This window comes from Mesoplodon bidens, assembly GCF_964165515.1.
Source record: "Mesoplodon bidens genome assembly, chromosome: Y".
NCBI classification, from domain to species: Eukaryota; Metazoa; Chordata; class Mammalia; order Artiodactyla; family Ziphiidae; genus Mesoplodon; species Mesoplodon bidens.
The window spans coordinates 46,556,479-46,581,935 of record NC_138180.1 but is presented as its reverse complement, the minus strand read 5'-3'; the positions used below and the strand labels follow the sequence as shown (position 1 = coordinate 46,581,935).

The 25,457-nt window shown below is 43.1% G+C and overlaps 1 protein-coding gene and 1 pseudogene across 2 annotated transcripts in view; both read left to right on the top strand.

Moving 5' to 3' along the window:
- LOC308609717 (protein WWC3-like) overlaps positions 1–24,499 on the top strand; it is a gene marked incomplete at both ends in the record, with an annotated part of 109,169 nt that extends 84,670 nt beyond the window's left edge. The window contains 9 exon segments of the mRNA XM_081223428.1: positions 394–505; positions 714–786; positions 928–1,182; positions 13,224–13,292; positions 17,215–17,379; positions 19,449–19,541; positions 21,321–21,548; positions 23,298–23,425; positions 24,433–24,499. Of these exon segments, the coding sequence (XP_081079554.1) occupies positions 394–505; positions 714–786; positions 928–1,182; positions 13,224–13,292; positions 17,215–17,379; positions 19,449–19,541; positions 21,321–21,548; positions 23,298–23,425; positions 24,433–24,499 (1,190 nt within the window).
- On the top strand, positions 22,287–23,207 carry LOC308609751 (pre-mRNA-splicing factor SPF27-like; annotated as a pseudogene). The gene has a single exon. The product of its transcript is annotated as a pre-mRNA-splicing factor SPF27-like (transcript).
- Positions 24,500–25,457: the final 958 nt, after the last annotated feature.

Sequence of the window (25,457 nt, the reverse complement as noted above, 5' to 3'; positions counted from 1 at the left end):
TTCTCTAAAAGTCTAGAAGCAACAACTTTCATTTTGGAAGAAAATCCACTGGACACAATGTAAGCCTGGCCACGACAGTACTCCATGTTTAATCCCCACTTCTCAGTTATCGTAGTGTGAAATTTCACAGCCAAAATTTCTGCATCAGCTTCATAAGGCAGGAAGCCCACAAATTCCTCTCTCAGGTTGTGAGCTTCGTCAACAAACCTCACCAACACAGGCAGGTGCTCTTCCCCTGCTATGTCCACCACATCGTCAGTGACGATGGAAAAGAAGTGAGAGTCTCTCACTTCCCTGAGGGTTTCTTCCCGAATGCAGCTCTCACAGATCTCTAGCATCTGTTTCTGCTGTGTTTTTGAACAGAACAATGTGTTAACTGCTGTTGTCTCAAAGCGCTTTCTCAGAACCTCTTCACCAGAATTGATCCGGCACTCCAGCAGTGCTTGAAAGTTATCAGGAGTAAAGAGACCTTCTGGGATTTCATCAGCTTCATGTCCATCCAGAGGTATGTTCTGTTTTCCCATAAGAATCAAAATTTCAAATAAAGATTTTAAGTATTCTTTGTTTTCCTTCTCTTCAAGGGTTAAAGGTAAAATGTCTTCATCCTGCTCTTCACCCCCTTCTTCTGCACTGGGGTTCTGAGCATTGCTGTTGTTTATTTCCTTATGTTTTGGGTCCTGTTCAGAAGTTTCATCAATTTTTTTCTGTTTCAGTGTCCTGATTTCATCTTCACTCAATTCTTTTATTCGTTTTCTGTGTCTACTGTGTGGATTATTCAAATGGCTGGTAAGATCAAATATTGTTGGTATTGCATTATCTCGAAGAACTGTCCTATAAGGGCTAGTTCTACAGATCATAGAAGTCTCAAAGTGTTTGGCACACAATCGATAATGTTTATTTAGTTGATCAGGTGTTTTATCTTCTAAGTCTGCTCTCCTACAATTCTCCACCCACTTCTGGCATCTGGCTGGATCCCGCGGGAACCTGAAAAAGGCCAGGTCCGACTGCGTGCTCTTCCGCGTGCAGTTGGGGGCCGCGCAGAAGTTCGGCATCGTCGTCTGCCCGCCGGCCGGCCCAGCCCTCCCCTCCCCGCCTCCTCAGGGCAGCCCGCCCGCCCGTCGGGGCCGGGGAGGGGAGCCAGGCCGGCCGGCCGGCTCGTTTGGGCCGGCGCGCCCTTTGCTAGTATTTTGTGGAGGATTTTTTCATATGTTCATCAGTGATATTGGCCTGTAGTTTTCTTTCTTTGTGACATCTTTGTCTGGTTTTGGTATCAGGATGATGGTAACCTGGTAGAATGAGTTTGGGAGTGTTTGTCCCTCTGCTGTATTTTGGAAGAGTTTGAGAAGGATAGGTGTTAGTTCTTCTCTAAATGGTAGAACTCGCCTGTTAAGCCATCTGGTCCTGTGAAGCCACCTGAAGCCATCTGTTCTGTGCTTTTGTTTGTTGGAAGATTTTTTTTTTTTTTTTTTTCCGGTATGTGGGCCTCTCATTGTTGTGGTCTCTCCCGTTGCGGAGCACAGGCTCCGGACGCGCAGGCTCAGCAGCCATGGCTCACGGGCCCAGCCGCTCCGCGGCACGTGGGATCCTCCCGGACCGGGGCACGAACCCGTGTCCCCTGCATCGGCAGGCGGACTCTCAACCACTGCGCCACCAGGGAAGCCCTGTTGGAAGATTTTTAATCACACTTTCAATTTCAGTGCTTGTGAGTGGTCTGTTTATATTTTCTGTTTCTTCCTGGTTCAGTCTCAGAAGGTTGTGCTTTTCTAAGAATTTGTCCATTTCTTCCTGTTTGTCCATTTTATTGGCATATAGTTGCTTATAGTGATTTCTCATGATCCTTTGAATTTCTGCAGTGTCAGTTGTTACTTCTCCTTTTTCATTTCTAATTCTATTGATTGGAGTCTTCTGCCTTTTATTCTTGATGAGTCTGGCTAATGGTTTATCAATTTTGTGCATCTTCTCAAAGAACCAGCTTTTAGTTTTTTTGATCTTTGCTATTGTTTCTCATTCATTTCTTTTTCATTTATTTCTGATCTGATCTTTATGATTTCCTCCCTCCTGCTAACTTTGGGGTTTTTTTGTTCTTCTCTCTCTAATTGCTTTAGGTGTAAGCTTAGGTTGTTTATTTGGGGTGTTTCTTATTTCTTGACGTAGGATTGAATTGTTATAAACTTCCCTCTTAGAACTGCTTTTGCTGCATCCCATAGGTTTTGGATCATCGTGTTTTCATTGTTATTTGTTTCTAGGTATTTTTTAATTTCCTCTTTGATTTCTTCAGTGATCTCTGTCTATTAAGTAGTGTATTGTTTAGCCTCCATGTGTTTCTATTTTCTACATATTTTTTCCTGTAATTGATATCTAGTCTTGTAGCATTGTGGTCAGAAAATATTCTTAATATGATTTCAGTTTTCTTAAATTTACCAAGGCTTGATTTGTGACCCAAGATATGATCTATCCAGGAGAATGTTCCATGAGCACTAGAGAAGAAAGTGTATTTTGTTGTTTTTGGATGGAATGTCCTATAAATATCAATTAAGTCCATCTCTGAATTCTTATTCAGGTAGACTGCCTCTTTCCTTTTCATTTGTTTGGTCTGGTGGGTTTTTTACTTTGCTCCTTCATCTGCTGTGTGTTTCTCTGTCTCTGTCTTCATTTTGCTTAACTCACTGTGTTTGGGGTCTCCTTTTCTCAGGCTGCAGGTTCATAGTTCCTGTTGTCTTTTGTATCTGCCCACACTGGGTACGGTTGGTTCAGTGGGCTGTGTAGGCTTCCTGGTATAGGGGACTGGTACCTGTGTTCTGGTGGATGAGGCTGGATCTTGTCTTTCTGGTGGGCAGGTCCACGTCTGCTGGTGTGTTTTGGGTTGTGTGTGAACTTAGTATGATTGTAGGCAGCCTCTCTGCTAATGGGTGGGGTTGTGTTCCTGTCTTGCTAGTTGTTTGGCATGGGGTGTCCAGCACTGTAGCTTGTTGGCCACTGAGTGGAGCTGGGTCTTAGCATTGAGATGGAGATCTCTGGGAGAGCTTTCACCGTTTGATATTACATGGAGCCGGGAGGTCTCTGGTGGACCAGTGTACTAAACTCAGCTCTCCCACCTCAGAGGCACAGGCCTTACACGTGGCCAGAGCACCAAGGCCCTGTCAGCCACACAGCTCAGGAGAAAAAAAAGAAAGAAAGAAAAGAGAGAGAGAGGGAGGGAGGGAGGGAGGGAAAGTTATTAAAATTAAAAAAATATTAAAAATTGAAAAAATTATAAAGTAATTAAAAAGAGAAAAATAAAAAAAGAAAGAAAGAAAAGCATAACCAAACCAAAAAAACACATCCACCAATGATAGCAAGTGCTAAAACTGATACTAAAAGACAGACAGAACCCTAGGACAAATGATAAAAGTAAAGCTATACAGAGAAAATCACACCAAGAAGCATACACGTACACACTCACAAAAAGAGAAAAAGGAAAAAAATATATATCTATATATAAAAAAAGGAAGAGAGCAACCAAATAAATAAATCTACCAATTATAATAAACTCTAAGTACTAAACTAAGATGAACATAAAACCAGAAAGAAATTAGGTGCAGAAAGCACACCCCAAGTCTACAGTTGCTCTCCAAGTCCACCGCCTCAATTTGGGATGATTCATTGTCTATTCAGTTATTCCACAGATGCAGGTACATCAAGTTGACTGGAGATTTAATCCTCTGCTCCTGAGGCTGCGGGAGAGATTTCCCTTTCTCTTCTTTGTTTGCACAGCTCCTGGGGTTCGGCTTTGGCCCTGCATCTGCACGTAGGTCGCCCTCTGGTGTCTGTTCTTTGCTCAGACAGGACGGGGTTAAAGGAGCAGCTGATTCGGGGGCTCTGGCTCCCTCAGGCCAGTGCGGGGAGGGAGGGGTACGGATGCGGGCCGATCCTACGGCGGCAGAGGCCGGCGTGACGTTGCAGCAGCCTGAGGCGCGCCATGCATTCTCCCGGGGAAGTTGTCCCTGGATCACGGGACCCTGCCAGTGGCGGGCTGCACAGGCTCCCGGAAGGGGGGGTGTGGATAGTGACCTGTGCTCGTACACAGGCTTCTTGGTGGCGGCCGCAGCAGCCTTAGCGTCTCATGCCCGTCCCTGGGGTCTGCGCTATTAGCCGAGCCTCGTGCCCGTCTCTGGAGCTCGTTTAGCCGGTGCTCTGAATCCCCTCTCCTCGCACACCCCAAAACAATGGTCACTTGCCTCTTATGCAGGTCCAGACTTTTTCCCAGATTCCCTCCCGGCTAGCTGTGGCACACTAGCCCCCTGCAGGCTGTGTTCACGCAGCCAACCCCTGCCCTCTCCCTGGGACCTGCCCTCCGAAGCCAGAGCCTCAGCTCCCAGCCCTCACTGGCCCCCGTGGGTGAGCAGACAAGCCTCTCGGGCTGGTGAGTGCTGCTCGGCACCGATCCTCTGTGCGGGAATCTCTCTGCTTTGCCCTCTGCACCCCTATTACTGCACTCTCCTTCATGGCTCCGAAGCTTCACCCCACTGCCCACCTGCATCTCCGCCAGTGAAGGGGCTTCCTAGGGTGTGGATGGAATCTTTTCCTCCTTCACAGCTCTCTCACCGAGTTTCAGGTCCCACCCCTATCCTTTTGTCGCTGTTTTTTCTTTTTTCTTTTTCCCTACCCAGGTATGTGGGGTGTTTCTTGCCGTTTGGGAAGTCTGAGGTCTTCTGCCAGCGTTCAGTAGGTGTTCTGTAGGAGCTGTTCCACAGGTAGATGTATTTTTGATGTATCTCTGGGGAGGAAGTTGATCTCCACGTCTTACTCCTCCGCCGTCTTGAAGGTCTTCCCTGTAAGTACACTTTTAATATCTGGGGAAAGTAAGTGGGGCTTTCAGTGTAGCCCTGTGGCATCATAGTCCATGTATATTATAGTTCATTCCAAGCAAAGGCAAAAAGATACTGGGCGTCAGGATGTACAGGGATACTAAAGAATGCACTGCAGAAATCTTTCACAGTAAAGAAGTCACTCTTTTAGGGATATAGGACAGTAAGGTATGGGTATTTGGCACTGCAGAATAGCAAGGAAGATAGTAGCACTGATAGATCTCAGATCTTGTACAAAACTCCAACTCTTGCCATTAGATTTTTAACTGGCAGAATGGGAGTGTCACAATGACTAGTGTAAGGCACAATAAGCCCTTTCTTAATCAAGCTGATATCAAAAGTTCTGTTTCTTCTGTGGCTTCCCGCCTTGATAGGTATTGACTAATATTGGACAGGGGTTTATTTTGGTCTGTGGTAATTTTAATGGCTGCTGCAGAATATATTTTCCCTATGTCAATAGGATCAAGTGACCCCAATTCTTCAGGTACTAAGCCTGGCAGTTTTTCTTGTTCAGCATCACTCTCAGTCACAAACTTTATATGATGAAGAAATCTGAGCAATCTTTTAGGGCTAAAACCATTTCTCCCTTAACAGTAAAAGAAATACGAGCATCATAAGTTTCTAATAAATCTATACCGATCAGGTGCATAGGGGTATTTTCTACTAGGAAAAAGGAGTGCCTTCGTTTAAGTTCTCCTAATTATAATTCTAAAGGTAATGATTTAAGGGTCTTAATATTTGCATTAGAAACGCCTACCGTCTGTACCGAGGTATTAGAGAGAGAGAGCCTTTAATTTTGATAGGGTTCAAAATGTAAAAGGTAGCCCCTGTATCTATTACTGCTTTAATTATTTTCTCCTCATATAATAATTTCTATTTCTTCCAGGGTGTTCGAGAGGAGAAGGGGAAAGACTCCCCGTGTTCCCTCAGATCAGGCTTCCTCTTGTTTAACTTGAAATTACAGTCTATATCTGGTTTCCCTTCTAGGTCCCTCTTTTCTTTTCTTGCAGTTTCCCCAGTAATGACCCGGTTGTTTTCAGTAAAAGCAAATTTCAGAATTTACCAGTCGCGGATTGAATAGGGTTGGGTTAACTTCAGACTGACATTGATTATTTAATTGTTGCAACTGAATGTTCATAATTTTTATAGAGGCACCTTTTTCTTTTTAATACTTTTGAAAAGTTGGTCAGCCAACATGACAAGGGCATTTGTATGTGATACAGACAAATCATGTCTAAATGATTAACATGCCTAAATCATGTCGTTTAGAGTAGCCGATTCCTCATCCAGACCTTCTAAAAAGATGGAGTTAAGCAAAGAATCATCTTGGTGGTTAAAGAATGATTCAGGTGTCATGCTGGAATATTGTTTAAAAGTTTCCTTGAACCTCTCATAGTAATCCAGGATTGATTCATCTCGTGTTTGTTTACATTGCTGAATCTTTGACCAGTCAGCAGTTTTTGGAAAAAGCTCTGTGATAATTCTGAGTAATTTATGAGCTAACTCCTTGCATTCACCTTGAGCCTGTGGGCTGTATAAATCAAAATTTGTTAAGGGGTCTCTCCATCCTGCTTTCTCTACTTATTCCTTTGTTTGACTTTTAGAAACTAATAGCTGTATTAATTGATATAAATCTGAAAACGTGGGCTCATAGGTTTGGACGATTAGCTCAAATTCCTTAGCAAATCCCAATGGATCTTGACTAGATTCGAGAAAGTCCTTAGCTAAAACTAAGTTCTGCTCGGGTCCAGGATGTGTACGTAAGCGCAGAGTACAGTTCACCTCTTCCTGTAATAGGTTTCTCCTTCAAGGGAGCTATGAATACTTCTGATCTTATGTCTTCCTTTCCTGGGGAAGGGGAAGCAGCAGGAGAATGGGCTGGTGGAAGAGAGAGAGAGTGCGTCTGGGTTAGGCAGTTCGGATAAAGGAGGATATAAAGAAGGAACAGAGTGAGAGACAAGGTCAACGCTAGTGGCTTTTAAAAATTCTAGTATCATTTTGAGCAACCTTTTGTTGATTTTTTGCGAAGACGTTACTTTATCATTTCCCCTTTTAGAAGCTTCTAAATAGCAATTGAAACAAGCATTCCATTTCTGTTTGATCTTTTTCTACCTGCATATGCACGCCCCCCCCAGTTTTCAAAGGTCAAAACAGACCCAATTTGGCCATTTAAGGTTGAGATCTTTTAGTGTAATTTCCCTAATTCTGTTGGTCCTTGCAAGTGTGAGCTCCAAACATATTGTACATGAATCTGGCTAGGGTGTTAGTGTGGAGGCTGGCTTTCTGACACTCCATGTTTCTCTGTTTGAGGGTGTCTGTTTCCCATTTTAAAGTTGAATTTATTGGGGATAAAATTTTCTAGTGAAATTGTGGGGTGGGCCAGTGTGCTGCTTGTGAGTCTAACTCCTCCGGGATTTTGCCCGAAAGTCGTTTTAGCTCCTTTTACATGTCTTGGGTTTTCCCTCTGGTAGTGTAAAGCCACCACAATGCTCAGAACTTATTCATGTTCCCAGCAGAGCAAGCTTTCATTGAAATGAGTGGGTTTCTGTATAGGGATGGTTGCACAGTACAAGGACTTGCCTCCACCACTCCTGCAAGTTAATTATAGAAAACCGGACATCTCAAATGAATGAATTTAGCACTTTTGTACATATGGGAAGATACAAGAGTCTGGGCTCGCTGAAAGCACTCCTTTGATGTGCACCTTAGCTATCTAGGGTCAGAATCATGTTCTTTCCCATCCTGAGTCCCCTCTGGGTGCACCACTGGGGGCGGCTGTAGTGGCTGAGGTCTTGATGGTGGGCTTCCTGTTTTTATCTTGAGCTCTCTCTCAGGGCTCAGCATTGGGGGCAGCTGTAGTGGCTGATGGCTGTTGTTCACTGATATGGCAGGTGGCATCCTTAGTCCACAGCTTCATAAGTATTTTTGAAAAGTTAGGTATTTCCTTTGAAGTCCTCTTTGTTTACTATTTAGTTGCATTTTGGTTTGTTTCTTTTGTTGTTTATTTGGGATCCAGTTAACAATCAAGTGTTCCATTTACTTAACATGATATAATTTCTTTTCTGATTTGTTTGAGAATACATTATAGATATCATACCCTTTTCTAGTAAAATTCTTCAGTGTATTTTCCTAAAAACAATGATTCTGCCTCATTACCATATGAGTAATCAAAACCAGAAAATTAACTAATTAGTACTATTATCAAATCTATAGACATATTTAAATTTAACCAATTGAAACACAAATATGGTTTAAAGAAAAAGAAAAAAATGTTTATCAAGGTTCCAGTAAAGGTTTATGCTTTGCTTTTATCTCTCAAGTCCCTTTATCCTCATTATTCTGGAGCGTTTTTGTCTTTTATGACCTTAACATGTTTGCCAAATTCAGGCCCATTATTTTGTAGGATGTCCCTCCATGTGGCTTTGTCTGATTCTTCCTCATTAGATTCAGGTTTGTGTTTTTGGCAGAAATATCTAGAAGTGACATTGAGTTATATGTATACTATCAGGAGACACACGTTGTGAATTTGCTATACTGCTAAAGAAGTCAGCTTTATTCATGTTGTTAAAATGATGTCTGTCAACGTTTCTCCACAATAAAATTAATAGTTTTCCCTTGTAGTTAATAAGTGTCTTGGGGGGAGATCGTCCCCCTTAATTTTTAAAAGTAAATTTTTTGTTACAAGTTTGGAATCACAGCTTTGTTTTCCTCTCCTTTGTATCATAATCCAACACTGTCATTTATTTTGATGCTAGTTTTATGGTTTTAAAAGAAAACATGAAGTTGTGAATTTTAGTCTTTGCTAAAAATCCTGAAGCAGTCCTAGGATACCATGTCCCTAGAGAGAAAACAGTTTATAGATCTAAAAATCAAAATATCGGTCAGTTTTAGTCCTATTTGATTTATGTGAATGGATCCTTAGTAAAAGTGTCTGATTTTAAGGTTTTTTTACATTACTTTATTGTAAACTCCAAGATTTAATCATGCCATTCTGTGTTCACAGCCAATTCTTTAGCCTCGGTCTGAGGTCCTCAACCTGATAATCATATGCCAAAGTACATGTATTTTTTTCTTGGGGAGAGGATCCATAGGCTTCAGTATATCTTTAATGGATCATTATGCATAAGTTGCCTTTATGTTCCACCCACATTAGTTTATTTTTCATTTCAGCCTCAGATTGATTCCCTTAAACATCTTTTCCTTAGGTCATCACTTTGCTTAGGATGCTGTATCTTTTTTCTGACTCATCAGTGCAAACCTAGGTATTTTATCCTAACTTTCAGACCTGCTATTAGCTAAATAGATCTAATAGCCTTTTTATGGCTTCCCCTAACCCCCTAGTCTTTTTGGTGCCACTTTAAACTTTTCTCCTGAATTTATACATTTGCTTTTTGCCCACTCTATGCCATTTCAGACTGCACTCTTTTTCCTTTTATGTCACACATTACTCAGATTTTCTTCATGATGATTTTCCCATAGTAATTCATCCTGAATTCCATGAGTATTTACATATCACAGTCAATACTACGCTGTTGCATATTGTTTTCATGTTTCTTCGGAATTCTTTAGGTATTTAATGTGTGTAACTGATCTGCTCAATGGATCATACATTTATTGATAGCAGGGACAATATATAGATTTCTTTAATTTTTATAGATACCAGTACCTACTCTCCATATTTATTCTTTCCTCAAGTATTTATTGAACACCTGTTATGTACCACTGATTGCACATGCAACAGCACAGAAAAGAAACAGCCCTGCTTTCAAGAGCATGCATGCAATAGACCAAAAAAATCAGTAAAGTATAATACGGATTCTTTTGAGCTTTTAAAGCTTTATTAAGTTTTTTATTGTGGCAAATATATAACATAAAATTTACCTATTTAACCCTTTCAGGTGTATAACTTAGTGGCATTAAATAAGTGCGTTCATAATGTTGTACAATCATTGCCATTACATTTCCAGAACTTTTCTTTTTTTTTTTTTTTCGGTATGCGGGCCTCTCACTGTTGTGGCCTCTCCCGTTGAGGAGCACAGGCTCCGGACGCGCAGGCTCAGCGGCCATGGCTCACGGGCCTAGCCGCTCTGCGGCATGTGGGATCTTCCCGGACCGGGGCACGAACCCGTGTCCCCTGCATCGGCAGGCGGACTCTCAACCACTGCGCCACCAGGGAAGCCCCAGAACTTTTCCATCATCTCAAACTGAAACTCTGTACCCATTGAATAGTAACTCCCAGTTCTTCCCAAACCAGGTCTTAGTAAACACTGTTGCACTTTCCGTTTCTATGAGATTGCCTAGTTTGGCTACCTCATATAAATGCAGTCATACAATATTTATCCTTTTGTGTCTGAATTATTTCACTTAGCATATGTCTTCAGCGTTCATCCATGCTGGTAGCATCAGAATTTCCTTTCTTTTTAAGGCTGAACAATATTCCTCTGTACATATGTAGCACATTTTGTTTATACATTCATCTGTCGATATACACTTGAGTGGCATCCATCTTTTGGCTATCATGAATAATGTTGCTAGAAAATTGTTATACAAATACCTGTTTCAGTCCCTGCTTTCATTTATTTTGGGTATATACGTAGAGATAGAAATGGTTCATCATATGGTAATTCAACAGTAAATTTTTAAAGAATCCATCATATTTTCTTCTGCAGTAGCTGCACAATTTTGCATTCCTGTGAGCAGTGCACTTGAAGTTCCATTTTCTCCCAGTCTTTGCCAAAACTTGTTGTTTTCTGTTTCTTTCACAATAATTATCCTAATGGATGTAAAGTAGTATTCATTGTGGATTCATAGTGTGATCATATTTTCATGTAGCTTAATGGCTATTTGTATATCTTCTTTAAGTTCTTTGCCAGTTTTAAAATCAGATTTGTTTGTTTTTGACTTGTAGGAGTTCTTCAGATACTTTGGATATTAATTCTTTACTGGATACATGGTTTGGGTATACTTTCTCCCATTCAGTGGGCTGTCTTTGAGGTCTGTTGATTGTTCCCTTTTTACTTCTGTGGCCTGTGCTTTTGGTGTCATATCTAGAACATCATTGCCACGTTGTGGCAAGTTTTCCTCCTATGTACTAAGAGAGAAATTAATGGCTATAAGCTCTTACCTTAAAAAGGAAGAAATATCTCAAATCAACAAACCAAAACCTTACAACTTAAAAAACTAGAAAAGAGGAGCAAATAAATGAGAACTAGCAGAAGGAAGGAAATAATGATTAAACCAGACCTAAATAAACTAGAAATCAACCCTGCTGACAACCCTCCTGACCTAGGACTTGAGCTTCCATAATTGTGAAAAAATACTTTTCTGTTGTTTAATCTCCCTAGTCTGTGGTATTTTTTAAATAGATCTTTATTGGAGTATAATTGCTTTACATTGTTGTGTTAGCTTCTGCTGTATAACAAAGTGAATCAGCTATATGTATCCATATATACCCATATCCCCTCCCTCTTGCGTCTCCCTCCCACCCTCCCTATCCCACCCCTCTAGGTGGTCACAAAGCACCGAGCTGATCTCCCTGTGCTATGCGGCTGCTTCCCACTAGCTATCCGTTTTACATTTGGTAGTGTATATAAGTCCATGCCTCTCTCTCACTTTGTTCCAGCTTACCCTTTCCCCTCCCCGTGTCCTCAAGTCCATTCTCTACGTCTGTGTCTTTATTCCTGTCCTGCCCCTAGGTTCTTCAGAGCCTTTTTTTTTTTAGATTCCATATATATGTGTTAGCATACGGTATTTGTTTTCCTCTTTCTGACTTACTTTACTTTGTATGACAGACTCTAGGTCCATCCACCTCACTACAAGTAACTCAGTTTCATTTCTTTTTATGGCTGAGTAATATTCCACTGTATATATGTGCCATACCTGTCTTTATCCTTTCATCTGTCAATGGACACTTAGGTTGTTTCCGTGTCCTGGCTATTGTAAACAGAGCTTCAGTGAACATTGTGGTACATGACGCTTTTTGAATTACGGTTTTCTCACAGTATATGCCCAGTAGTGGGATTGTTGGGTCGTATGTTGTTCTATTTTTAGTTTTTTAAGGAACTTACATATTGTTCTCCATAGTGGTTGTATCAATTTACATTCCCGCCAACAGAGAACCTCAGACCCCAGGGAATATTCATCAGAGTGAGGTCTCATGGAGTTCCTCATCTCAGCACCAAGACAGCTCTACCCAATAGCCTACAAACTCCAGTGTTGGAAGCCTCAGGCCAAACAACCAGTAAGACAGGAACACAATCCCACTCATTAAAAAAAAAGATGGCAAAAAAATATGTCACAGATGAAGGAGCAGGGTAAGAACCTACAAGACCAAATAAATGAAGAGGAAATAGGCAATCTACCCAAAAATGTAACAGCAGACACTGTGGTACTTTTTAAGTGCAGCTGTGGCAAAGTAACACACGAAGAAAAAATGATTTGACCACCATCATGGCCAAAACACTCAAGTACTTAAGTAGAAATAAAATCCCTCATCATATTAAAGTCCATGTATTGAAAATCCATAGCAAACCTCATATCAATGTTTACTTCACATATTATAGAGCTCTTATGTTTGGTTCAAATGTATTTATAATTGTTAAATTTTTCTGAGGAATTGACATTTTTATCAATAGACTTTGCATCAATATGTCAATATTAAATTTACATATATATCAATCTTTGTATTTTGTGATGGTTTTTGGCTTGTATAGTCTCCCTTCTCTCTTCTGGTTACTATTTCCACAGAATATTTTTTCTTTTACTTTCAAGCTATCTGTGTCTTTAGATCAAAAATGGGTCTCCTGAACAATATGTTGTTGGTTTTTGTGTTATCCATTCTGTCAGTGCATGTCTTTGGGGAGTTTAGTCTCTTTACATTTAAAGTAATTTCTTACAAGGATGCTTTCTGTTGCTGTTTTGTTACTTGTTTTCTCTGTATCTTACAGGTATTTTTGCCCATCATTTCCCCTTTCTTTTACATTTAGTTGATTTTTTGGTTGTTTGACATGTTTTGTACCCCTTCTCATTTCCCTTTATGTATATCTAATAGGTTTTTTTTGTGTGTGTATGGTTATCATGGGGATTACATATAAGATCCTAAAGTTTTAACAACCTAATTTGAATTGCTACCAACTTCACTTCAGTCGTGTACCAGAGCCACTGATAATAATCCTCAGAGTGAGAAATCAACAAGATGGCAGACGAGGAAACTCTAGGCTCTCTTCCCCCATGGAAACATCAAGTATATAATATACAGATCAAAGTAGTTTATAAGAACTTTAGAAATGAGTTAAGAACCAAGTACATGTCTAATCAAGAAAAGCTGCATTCAAAACAGAAGGAAATTTCATGCCATTTTGCTCACCTTTATCCCAGACCCTTTCCAATGTAGCACAGCGTGTTTGGGAAGAAAATGCCAATTCTCGTTTCTTCTCTCAGGCAAAGGTAATGAGTGGAACCTGCTTACAGTGTTCTGGCTTATCTGGGGACTACCCTAAGGGCTGGTTCTTGTCTTGCCAGACTCACACCACTAATGGTATAGTTTGGATATCAGCTTTGAGGCCACATATATCAGGGCTGGTGCCACAGTATGTTAGAGCTGCAGGGGGTCTGCAGTCCTGCTGTCAGCCAGGAATAAGAGGTTATAGGCAGATGAATATAACAGAAAATATGGTCCAGAAAAGAACCAGGGTGAGACTTTAGTTATATTAAGATGTTTAAAGGCAGCTGTATATACTGGTAACAGGAATCAAAGCAAGCACAGTCCTAGGAAAGAAACGTCCTCAGACAACTTTTCTTTTTTTTTTTTTTTTTTTTTTTTTTTTTGCGGTATGCGGGCCTCTCACTGTTGTGGCCTCTCCCGTTGTGGAGCACAGGCTCCGGACGCGCAGGCCCAGCGGCCATGGCTCACGGGCCCAGCCGCTCCGCGGCATATGGGATCCTCCCAGACCGGGGCACGAACCCGTATCCCCTGCATCGGCAGGCGGACTCTCAACCACTGCGCCACCAGGGAGGCCCCAGACAACTTTTCTAATTGCCTATATCCTCCACGCTTCTGCTTATCATCTTACTGTGGTTTCCTTAAATGTGTCCAGGAATTTCTCTCTTGCTGCTTTCAGTTTTACATCATTATCTTTGTTCAGTTTGATAATAATGTGTCTTGTTGTGGGTCACCCTGAGTTTATCCTACTTGTAGTTGTTAAGCTTTTTGTATTTATATGTCTATTTTGTCAAATGTGGAAAGTCTTCCTATATCTTCAAACAAATCTTTCTACTACTCTATCTTTTCTCCTTATAAGGATCCCACAGTGGTCCACTGACACAGTGTCCTATAGATCCTATGGGCTGTGTTCACTTTCCTTCAATCTTTTTTCTTTGTTTGTTGGATTCCTTATTTTCAATTGTCCTGTCTTCCAGTTTGCCTCTTGTTTTTACATCTAGTTAAATATGTCATTTTACCTCTTCAGTGAATTTCTTCACTTATTTTTTTCACCTCCAGCTTTGCTTTTTTAAAAAGTAATTTATGGGCTTCCCTGGTGGCGCAGTGGTTGAGAGTCCGCCTGCCGATGCAGGGGAAACGGGTTCGTGCCCCGGTCTGGGAAGATCCCACATGCCGCGGAGCGGCTGGGCCCATGATCCATGGCCACTGGGCCTGTGCGTCCGGAGCCTGTGCTCCGCAACGGGAGAGGCCACAACAGTGAGAGGCCCACATACCGGAAAAAAAAAAAGTAATTTATATCTTTTACTCATTATCATCATTATTACTATATTCTTATATTGTTTCCTGATTTCCTTATTTTTTTGTCCATGTTTTTTTTCCTTTTGCTCTTTGGACATATCTAATACAATTATTTGACATTGTAGATTTGTTGTCTGTGCTTGCTTTGCGATGATTTCTGTTGATTTATTTGCTTCCTTTGAATGGGCCATCTTTCCATGTTTCTTTCTATGCCTTGTGATTTTTTTTTGTTGTTGTTGTTGAAAATTGTGCATTTGAAAAAACAGGCACTTTTCCCAGATTTTGCAGACTGTGAGCCTCGACATCACCTTGAAGCGAAAGCTTATGACCTCCCCAGTTTTTTCCTTCAGTGTGTGTTGAGTCTTTCCTTCAGCGTGTGTTGACTGACCCTGCTTTCTGCTTTCTCAATTCCCCTATAAAAATAGCTCAATTTTTGAATGCTCAGTTTCCCAGATTGTGTGTACCCAGCTTATTCTAGGGCTTTTTGTGGTCTATTGTATGTTTATACCAGTAGGTCAGTCCAGCAGCAGCTTTCAGGAGTACCGCCTGCTGCTTCTGCTCCTTTTCTATGACTAAGATGGGCCATGCTGCTTCTCCTGCACCTGAGATTCAAGTGAGGCAAAACTAGTCCAATCCTTTAGCTCCCTAACATGTTAAAATGTTACAAGTAAGGTCTACCCTACTTTTTCTAGTTTAAGGGAGGGAATTGGGAACTAGGCTGCTGTCTCCTCTAAGCTAAAAGACCATGGTCAAGGGCTATTAAAAAAAAATGCTGTAAAATTTCCTACCACCTGAATATTTTTTCATTTTGAATATTTTATCATTTTTCTTCATTCATTTGCTTACTAAAGACTGCGATTGTTTGCAGAGCTCCTGTCAGTCTATTTCAGCAGTGTATTGTTTTGTTTTGTTTTGAGGTATAGTTGAGTGTTTTTTGATGTTTCCATGAAGAAACAAGGACTTAGAGCTTCCTAGTTCACCATTTTTGCAAAATCACCCTGTTTAAGAAAGCATTTTAACAGAGAGGCTAACGAACAAATAATATCATAAGGGTGTAGATTTTTAGGAATGGTGGTCATTTTAAGGCATCTCTGAGAAGGTGAATTTTGAGTAGAGACCTTAAGGAAGGAAGAGCAGGAGCTGGGGAAGAGCATGAGGCACTGTGGCACTGAGGCACTGAGGAGGAAGGCCTAATATGGTGAGAGAATAGCAAGGAGCATGGTCTGGGGCGATGAGCAGAAGCAGTTGTCACAGCTGAGAGCAGAGTTAGTGAAGGGGCCAAATTATGTAGGGTCCACTCAGGACTCTTGTTTTTTTCTGAAAGGGGTAGGAAATTGAGGAGTAGTTTTGAGCACAGGGGTGACGTGATTGTATTTCAGTTTTACTGGGATCTCCATTATTGCACTAGAAATAGATTCAAGAGAAGGGTAGGCATGGAATCAGGCAGGGCAATGAGAAGTGTATAGCACTAACGTGCTGAGTAGGAGATTATGGTGACTTGGATGAAGGGTTGGTGACAAGGGGTCAAAAAATGCCTAATTTTTTCTCTCTTCATTTTATTGAGATATAATTGACATAAACACGGTGTAGGTTTAAAGTATATATCATAATGGTTGGACTTACATATACATGTTAGAATGATACCAGAGTAAGTTTAGTGACCATCCATCATCTCACATAGATACAAAATTACAGAAATAGAAAAAAAATTTTTTCTGTAATGAGAACTCTTAGAAGTTACCCTCTTGACAACTTTCATATATAACATACAGCAGTGTTCATTATATTTATCATGCTGTACAAACATGCTTAGTAGTTGTTTATCTTATAACTGGAAGTTTGTACCTTTTGACTGCCTTCATTGAATTCCGCCTCCCCCAGTCCCTACCTCTGGTAACCACAGATCTTGTCTGTTTTCAGTGAGCTTGTTGGTTTTTGAAATATAACTGACCTACAACACTTTGTTAGTTCCTGTTATACAACATACTTCTATACATGTCAGAATGATCTCCACAGTAAGTCGAGTTAACATCTGTCACGACACAAAGACAGTGCACAGGTATTGGCTCTGTTCCCCACCCTGTATATGCATACCTATGATTCATTTGTTTTGTGATTGTAAGTTTGTACCTCTTAATCTCCCTCACCTATTTCTTCCCTCCCATCACCTGTCTCCCCTCTGACAATCCCCTGTTTGTTCTCTGGACTTATGACTCTGCTGCTTGTTTTGTTATGTTTGTTCAGTTATTTTGTTTTTTTAGATTCCACATATAAGTGAATTCGTACAGCATTTGTCTTTCTCTGTGTGACTTATATCACTAAGCCTAATATGCTCTAGGTTCATGCGTGTGCAAAATACTTGTAATTCTGAAAATTGAGCCAATGCAGTTTCTCTTGGTCTAGATAATGGAGTGTGAGAGAAAGACAGGAGTCCAGGATGACACTGAGATTTTTTTTGCATGAACAGATGAAAAACTTTTGGTAGAGTACAGAAATTCACGTTTAGACTCATTAAATGTGAAATGCCAGTTAGACCTCCAGTGGAAATGGCAAGGTTGTTTGGTGACTACACTAATTTAATGCTTGTGTTCTAGAAAGAGTCGTGGTAAACAATAAATTACTCTCTAGGTTGATAAGGAAACCAACACAGAAGATCTCTTCCCAGAAGAGGTGGCGAGTCTGCCGAAGGAGAGGCCCGGCCGCAGGGCCCGCGGCTCGCCCTTCACGCGGAGCAGCACCATTGTCCGTTCCCAGACTTTCTCGCCCGGAGCACGAAGCCAGTACGTTTGCAGCGTAGGTCGGGAGTCCTTTGCCACCTACCTGGAAGGATTCTTCATCGGTCGCGGGCGGGGCTGGGCAGCAGAGGGTTGGAGCTCCCGGCTGACCCTCACCTGCACGCAGGGTTGAGAACTCTGAGACAAGTGGAGGGGGAGACCCCACCTGCTGTGGTCCGTGGAGACAGGACAGCAGGTTGGAGGTCGGCCGGCCGTGGCCGTGTGACAGTAACAGCACGGACTAGCAGAGACGAGGCGCTGTTGAGGATTAGTGCTCACGGCGCAGCACACTGGGGCGCCATTTGGCTCGAGGAGAGCTTCGACCCTCCCGCTCCTCTGACGGGGCTCGTTGGGGAAAGCATCTTCCCTTGAAGGGACTACCATGGAGCCGCTGCATTAGGGCGGAGCCAGAGTTTGATCATATGAGAGAGGCAGACCGTCAGGCCCACGTGGGAGATACTGAGGGGTCGCCAGGCCCACCCTCAGGCTCAGAAACTGGCTAGGACTCACGGAACTCAGAAAAGCCGTCGTATCCACGGTGATGGTGCGCCGCAGGGAAGGGGTGCAGGCCGACGCGCAGGGGGAAGAGGCATCGGGCAGCCCTCCGGAGAGACCGGGCGGAGCTTCCAGCCCTTCTCCCGCAGCGGAGTTGTGCGGCAGCTCTCACCTCTCGGCGCAGTGGTAGCGTGCCCGGAGCACAGCCGACCAGGGACGCTCACCCGAGGCTTGGTGCCCAGGGCTTTTGTGGGGGTTGTCACGGGGCACAGCTGGTGGCCGGCATGGCCGACCTTCGTCTGCAGCCCCTCCAGGGTCAAGCTGGTGGCCCAGGGCCCCCCTCACATTGTCAGCAGAGACTGTGTGGCCAGGCCAAGGTCCCCAGGTAAACAGAGACACTTAGAACGTTCTAGGGACTTACAGGTCACTGCCCAGGAGCTGAGCAGGGAGCCCACCTTCCTTGGGGAGGGAATCCTTTACTCACAGGCGGGAGCAACAGGGGCTGGGCCCCGGGTGGCCACGTTTGTGAGGCCTGCAGCTCCTCTCCCCGCGCAGTGAGGTGTCCCGGTCGTGCTGCCCCGGGCAGCCCAGGGTCAGGCGGGGCACTCCTGCCCCATCAGGCTGCAGCTCTGCGGGGCCTGATGCTTCATCACGCGGCTGGAGGTGCCTGATCGAGGGCCGTCCTTCCTTATCCTAGACTCCTGCCGAACCCCTGCGGAGCAGCCTCCAGCCTGCTTGCTGAGGAGGATGGGGTGGTGAAGGAGGAAGCCCTTCACCTCCCCAGAGACAGGCCTCCAGCCCCTGCCCTGTGCTTTGCGCCCTGCACAAAGGCACGCACTGACCGGCGATGCGTCTAGAGGCCTCTTTTTATATATGTTTGTGGTGACTGGGAGGCACGTAAGTGCAGAGCTGTGACATTTCCTGATATCTGGGGTTCATTGCTACGGCAAGTAAGGCCGTGAAGGCCAAGACTTTGCTTTCACACAGATATACGTTGATCCTGAAATGAAAACCTGCCACCAAATGAAATACGTAATGTCTTGGCTCCCATGAAGTCGGCATTATTTATTTTTCTTTTTAAAGACAGGCCTTTTCCCTTGATGGGCAGGGTGGGTGTTAGTGGTGTGCGCTTGTCCTCCTGCCAGGAACGAGGCTCTTATCTGGAACGCCACTCTTCCAAGCTCTTGCGAAAGCTAGAAACACAGCAAATGAGAATGATTGATAAAAAGTAAAAAGCGCTGAGGAAAGTGCGGGTTTTCATGATCGTCACACCATATCAAGAGGCAGTTGGCATTGACAGGACTGAAATTGTGTTGCTCGATTAGCCTGGAAAACCTCAGCTGGTTCAGTTGATGGACCTGAAGCAGGGGTGGGGCTGGGGATTGGTCTGCTTATTTGGTTTGTCTTTGTTTGGCCTGAAACTCTTTTTTAGGGTTTTCTTGTAAGCGAAACCCAAAGTCTTGGTAAAAGCTTTAAGCGGCGTATCTGTTTGAGTACTTGCGCGAGAAACAAAATAATCCAGTTCAGAGTACACAGAGAATGAATGTTGAATTCTTGAGGAAGTGTTTCTGAACCTCAGTCTTTTTGGTGTAGCTTTATCGTAGTGACAGCGACAGTTCAACGCTGTCCCGGAAGTCTCCCTTTGTCCGAAACACTTTGGAAAGACGAACCCTTCGCTATAAGCAGGTATGTGACACGTAGACTAATATGCCATCCCTACATACCCTGGGAGTTACTTCTACAAACCGGAAGAGGTAATATTTTAGGTAAGATTAATTGAAAGGTAATATGTTTATTTCCTTGTTTACTTAGATATAATTTTTAAGTGTATATGTCAATATGTTACCAATATTTGTTAATTTCCTAAGATAATGTCATAATCTACGATAATACATGACCTTTACGTTTTAAAATATAAATAAGCAGCCATTCTGTATAAGAGATTCTTCTTTCTTTTTTGACAAGGGAGTATAGACAGTTTAGAAAATTTGAGTCTTTCAACGTGGCGCATTCTCCTACATAGGACTGTTCTACAGTTTTCCTTTATATACACCGAATTTTTTCTCCACATCATGCCAGTTTACACAGTTTTGCTACTTTTAATTTGTAAGGTGGTGGTTCCCTGACTTTCCTGGGCAATAATTCTTTGAAAGAAAAAGAAATTCCTAGATCTCGCTGTGGTGGTTGTATTTAGAGTAGCCGCTGACTGAGAATGATAAGAAAATACATAACTCAGCAACAAAAATATTTCTCAGCAGCCATGCTGTTGGCATTTTGGCCTAGGTCTGACTTTGTTGGGGGCTGTCCTGTGCAGTGTGGGCCGTTGAGCTGCATCCCTGGCCTTGACCCACTAGTTGCCAGTATCAGCCCCTCCCCCAGTTGTGACAACCAGAAATGTCCCCTGAGGGCCCAAGTCACCCCTGGTTGGGAACCAGTGAGCTCTGCTATGAATGGTTCAGCAGAGCTTTTAAGTGAGTTTGTGTTTATTAAGTCACTTACATTTGCATTTAACTTCTGTATATGTGCAAAATAGTGTTATGGGTGTGTAAGACGCATACAGTTATTCAGTCCCCCCCGACAACGCTGATAGGCTCGTGGATTTGTGATTTTGTTGCACTAACTGCCTTCTCCGGCGTCGTTTGCCATGGCGTGGGAAGTACCGCTCTCAGCTCCACGTACAAAATTCTATTCTCGTCTTAGAACTTTCTTGAAAACAGGAGACTTGCTTACTTCAGGCTTATATGGGGAGGAATGGTTTTTTGTTGTTGTTGTTGTGTTTTGGCCTCGCTGCGCGGCTTGCAGTCTTAGTTCTCCGACCAGGGATTGAACTTGCACCCCAGCATTGGAAGCGGGGAGTCCTAACCTTTGGACTACCAGGGAATTCCCTGGGGAGGAACGTTTTTGACAGCTTGTGTGTGTTTAACCAGAAAGCCCTCAACGTGGTTTATAACGTGCTTTTTTCCCGTTACGCAGTAGGTCATTAAGGTTTTGCCGTGTCGGTATATTTTTCATCTTTTTACAATAGCTGCGTGTTCTGCTGGCCTTATAATGTATTTGATCACTTTTCTCTTGTTAGGTATTTAGGATTTTTTCTGTCATAAACCTTTTGCTGTGCCTTTCAGATGCAAGTCAAATGAAATTTCAGACCCAAAGAAAACACAGCATTTTGTGGCTCTTGCTTATATTGTCAAGTAGCACTTGGGAAAGATGATGCCCTCCTGCCCCGTGTGAGAGGGTCTGTTTCTCTGCGCTTTAGCCAAAGCCTAGGTCGTCATTACAGCGGACAGTTTGCTGTCACTGGCTCGTTACCGGAGTGGAGATTTGAACCCGTGTCGCCCACATCCGTGTTGTGTTGGCGTCGGGCCACGCTGCGGGTGTCTCCCTCCAGTGGGGTCGGTCACTCGGGGAAGAAGCTGCAGGTAGGGCGCGGGCGGGGTGGGCGCGCTCACGGCCGCGGTCTCGCAGCCCTGCAGGTCCTCCCTGGCTGCGCTGGCGGCGCGCACGTCCCTGGACCTGGAGCTGGACCTGCAGGCGACGCGGACGCGGCAGCGGCAACTGAACGAGGAGCTGTGCGCCCTGCGTGAGCTGCGCCAGCGCCTGGAGGACGCCCAGCTCCGCGGCCACGCCGAGCCCCTGGCCTGGCTGCTGCGCAACGAGCGCTTCCGGAGCCTGCTGCGGGAGGCCGAGAGGCAGGTGAGGCCCCGGCCCGCCAACGGGGGGAGGGGGCAGGCGGGCGAGCCTTTCTCACCTCCTGGTGCCCGGATCTGGCAGGGGCTTCTATCGCTCTTCACTACAAATAGAACTACCATATGACCCAGCAATCCCACTACTGGTCATATACCCTGAGAAAACCATAATTCAAAAACAGTCATGTACCAGAATGTTCATTGCAGCTCTATTTACAGTAACCAGGAGATAGGAACAACCTAAGTGTCCATCATCGGATGAATGGATAAAGAAGATGTGGCATATATATACAATGGAGTATTACTCAGCCATAAAAAGAAACGAAATTGAGTTATTTGTAGTGAGGTGGATGGACCTAGAGTCTGTCATACAGAGTGAAGTAAGTCAGGAAAAGAAAAGCAATTCTCGTATGCTAACATATATGTGTCATGAAGAACCTAGGGATAAGATGGGAATGAACTAGAGAATGGACTTGAGGATATGGGGAGGGGGAAGGGTAAGCTGTGACAAAGAGAGTGGCATGGACATATGTACACTACCAAACGTAAAATAGATAGCTAGTGGGAAGCAGCCGCATAGCACAGGGAGATCAGCTCTGTGCTTTGTGACCACCTGGAGGGGTGGGATAGGGAGGGTGGGAGGGAGGGAGACACAAGAGGGAAGGGATATGGGAACATATGTATATGTATAACTGATTCACTTTGTTCTAAAGCAGAAACTAACACACCAAGTGAACCTGAGCCCGCGCAGAGTCGGAAAACTCCAGTGAACCTAAGAATGGCGGTACGGGTTTGGTGGCCGGAGAGGTGGTGGTGGATGCATTGCCGTATTTTGACCAAGGTTATGAAGCGCCTGGTGTGCGGGAAGCGGCTGCGGCATTGGTGGAGGAGGAAACACGCAGATACCGACCTACCAAGAACTACCTGAGCTACCTGACAGCCCCGGATTATTCCACTTTTGAAACCGACATAATGAGAAATGAATTTGAAAGATTGGCTGCTCGACAACCAATTGAATTGCTCAGTATGAAACGATATGAACTTCCAGCCCCTTCCTCGGGTCAGAAAAATGACATTACTGCGTGGCAAGAATGCGTAAACAACTCTATGGCCCAGTTAGAGCATCAAGTCGTTCGAATTGAGAATCTGGAACTAATGTCACAGCATGGATGCAATGTCTGGAAAGTGTATAATGAAAATCTAGTTCATATGATTGAACATGCACAGAAAGAGCTCCAGAAGTTAAGGAAACATATTCAAGACTTAAACTTGAAAGCAGCGAAAGAACATGCAACTCACAGCTGGATCTAAATTAAGAGAAATGGAGTCAACTTGGGTATCCCTGGTCAGTAAGAATTATGAGATTGAAAGGACTGTTGTACAATTAGAAAATGAACTCTTTCAAATGAAGTAGCAACATGGAGAGGCAAACGAAGAAAACATACGGCAAGACTTCTGAAAAAGACTAATCTGGTGGGTAGAAAGGAAGGCATGTTGGGCTTTCACAGAAGATCAAACATCTGAACTGTGAAGAACAACAGCATCTTACGGAAATCATCAGTGGTTAAATGTTTAGTAAGCATAGAATGTGGACTGTTATATTCTGTGTGTACATTTCAGCAAAATAAAAAAATTCAACATAAAAAAAAACCTAACACACCATTGTAAAGCAAATATACTCCAATAAAGATGTAAAAAATACCCCCCCCAAAACTGGAAGAAAACCCGTCTTGTTCACCCCGCATTGCTGTTCCAGAGGAGACAGACCAAACTTGACTTCCATCAAGAACAGGCAGCTGAGAAGATGCTGAAGAAGGCCTCCAAAGGGGTGTGCCAGCTGCGCAGGCAGAACCTCAAAGAGCCCATCCAGGTGCAGGCGTTCAGGTGGGGAGAAGCCCAGGCCTCACTCTCCAGCTTGCTTTTTACTGTCATACCTTTGTCATTCTAAAGAGTAAAGTATTGAGAAAGACCCACAAGGAAGTCGAGAACAAAGCTGGAATCCCCACTGCTGTTAGCATTGTGCGATTTTTCTCCTGATTTATTTTCTGTGTAGCTTTAATTAAGGCCAATTATGATCATTTTTGTTTAATTTTGCATTCAGCTTATTAAGAATTAAAATACCACATGTTACTACCTAACCTGTTATTTTTTTCATGACTAATTTCATCTAATAAACATAATTCACTTACTGGCTCTTGTAACATCTTTTATGTTTATGATCATAAATAACAGCAATTTACATATGTACAGTATGTTTATCTTTGCTTTTTAAAATTTAGATTGAAGCATACTCTATATATAGGAAAATGTTCTTTTCTATGAATATAGTTTAGTGAACTCTCATAAACTGAACATTACAAAAATCAAAACATCAGCATTTCCAGATTACCCTGCAAATTTCCTTAAACACTGTGTTGAATTCTAATGACATAAATATTTTAGTTCTGCATGGTTTTGTTCTTTTATACAGCCGCAGTTAACACAGTTCTATCCATACTACTTTGTGCCTGCCTTTTAGCTTTGTTTTTTTCTATACCTGTAACTTTTATGACCTTATCATAAAATAACACAAGATATTATAACCACTTCCTTCAGTTTGGATTTAGAATTCATATATTGATATATTTTTAAAATGTATTCATTTGTTGATAGAACAAGAATTAACCCTTACTATGTAGCAGGCACTCTTCCAGCCACTGGAGATAAATCCCTGCCCTCCTAGGAGTATCATAACTTCTATTAAAATTTTGAAAATTTGTGTACAAACATATGGGAATTCAAATTCTGATTGTTCTGTGAACAAGGAAAGCCATCACTGATATGAGAGCTACCTGCCAGCTTTCAGTGTCTGCATATCACCTTCTAACATAATTTTTTCCATGCCCACCCAGGGAGAAGGTAACATTTTTCACGAGACCAAGGACCAACATACCTCCGCTGCTGACTGATGATGTTTGATGAAGTATTTATCTGCCTATTTTATTTCCACGAAGTTCTAAAGTTGTCTAGCTAAAATTGTCTTTCAAATATTTGTGCAAAGTTATTAATATACACATTTTGTTTTCAAAATCTATAAATAAGTATTTTTTGATAGTGACAGGAACAGGGCTTGGCTTTTCCTTGTTGTTAAATTTACATCTCAAGCAGGTTATTTTATAAAAGAATAGCTATTGTGTTAAGATTCGACAGTTTCCATGCGGTTTTCTTTGACTTGAAGGGTGGAAGACAGAAACTCAGGCAAATTCACTCTATTGTCATTTATTTATAGTTCTTTTTTTCCTCCTTGAAGGAAAATACTGACTTTAAGGTGTATTTTAAGACTGAAATTTAGTTCTTCAGTATTTGCCATGTGGTAGAATGGATCTTTGGGGCCGGTTTTGTGTCTGACATCGGAAATGCAAACACTATGTGCTGAACTCGTCACTCGTCCCGTTTCTCCTGTGTGCATTTATCACGTATATTGTACACTTTCGCACCCTTTATGTTCTGTTAAGATGCCACCTTAGGGGCTCAGTCCTAAGTCAGTGCGGGGTGCGCGTTGTGGAGCTCGGTCTCCCTCGCGGGCTGGGCACCCATAGCCCCTGGTTTCCGTGCACCTTTCCGTGCCCACCCCGGGTCTGAGGCTGGTCACGGAGCCCCTGGCAGCCACACAGCCCACCCTCACCTGGCCTGGGCAGCCCCGCCTGCCTTTCCAGTCCGCCCCGTCTGATCCTGACCGACAAGGAGGGCGGTGGTGGAGCTTCTGCTCTGCTGCTCTGCACTGCAGGAAAGTGAAAAGAGAAGAAAGAAGGTGTGTTTTCACTGAGTCACTGGATCCGCTGATGGATAGAGCAGTCACGACGTGGATGCGATAACCTTTGAAGGCGCTTTCTTGAGGAAGCCAGCTTCCGTGGGAACTACAACTGCCTGGCGAGTC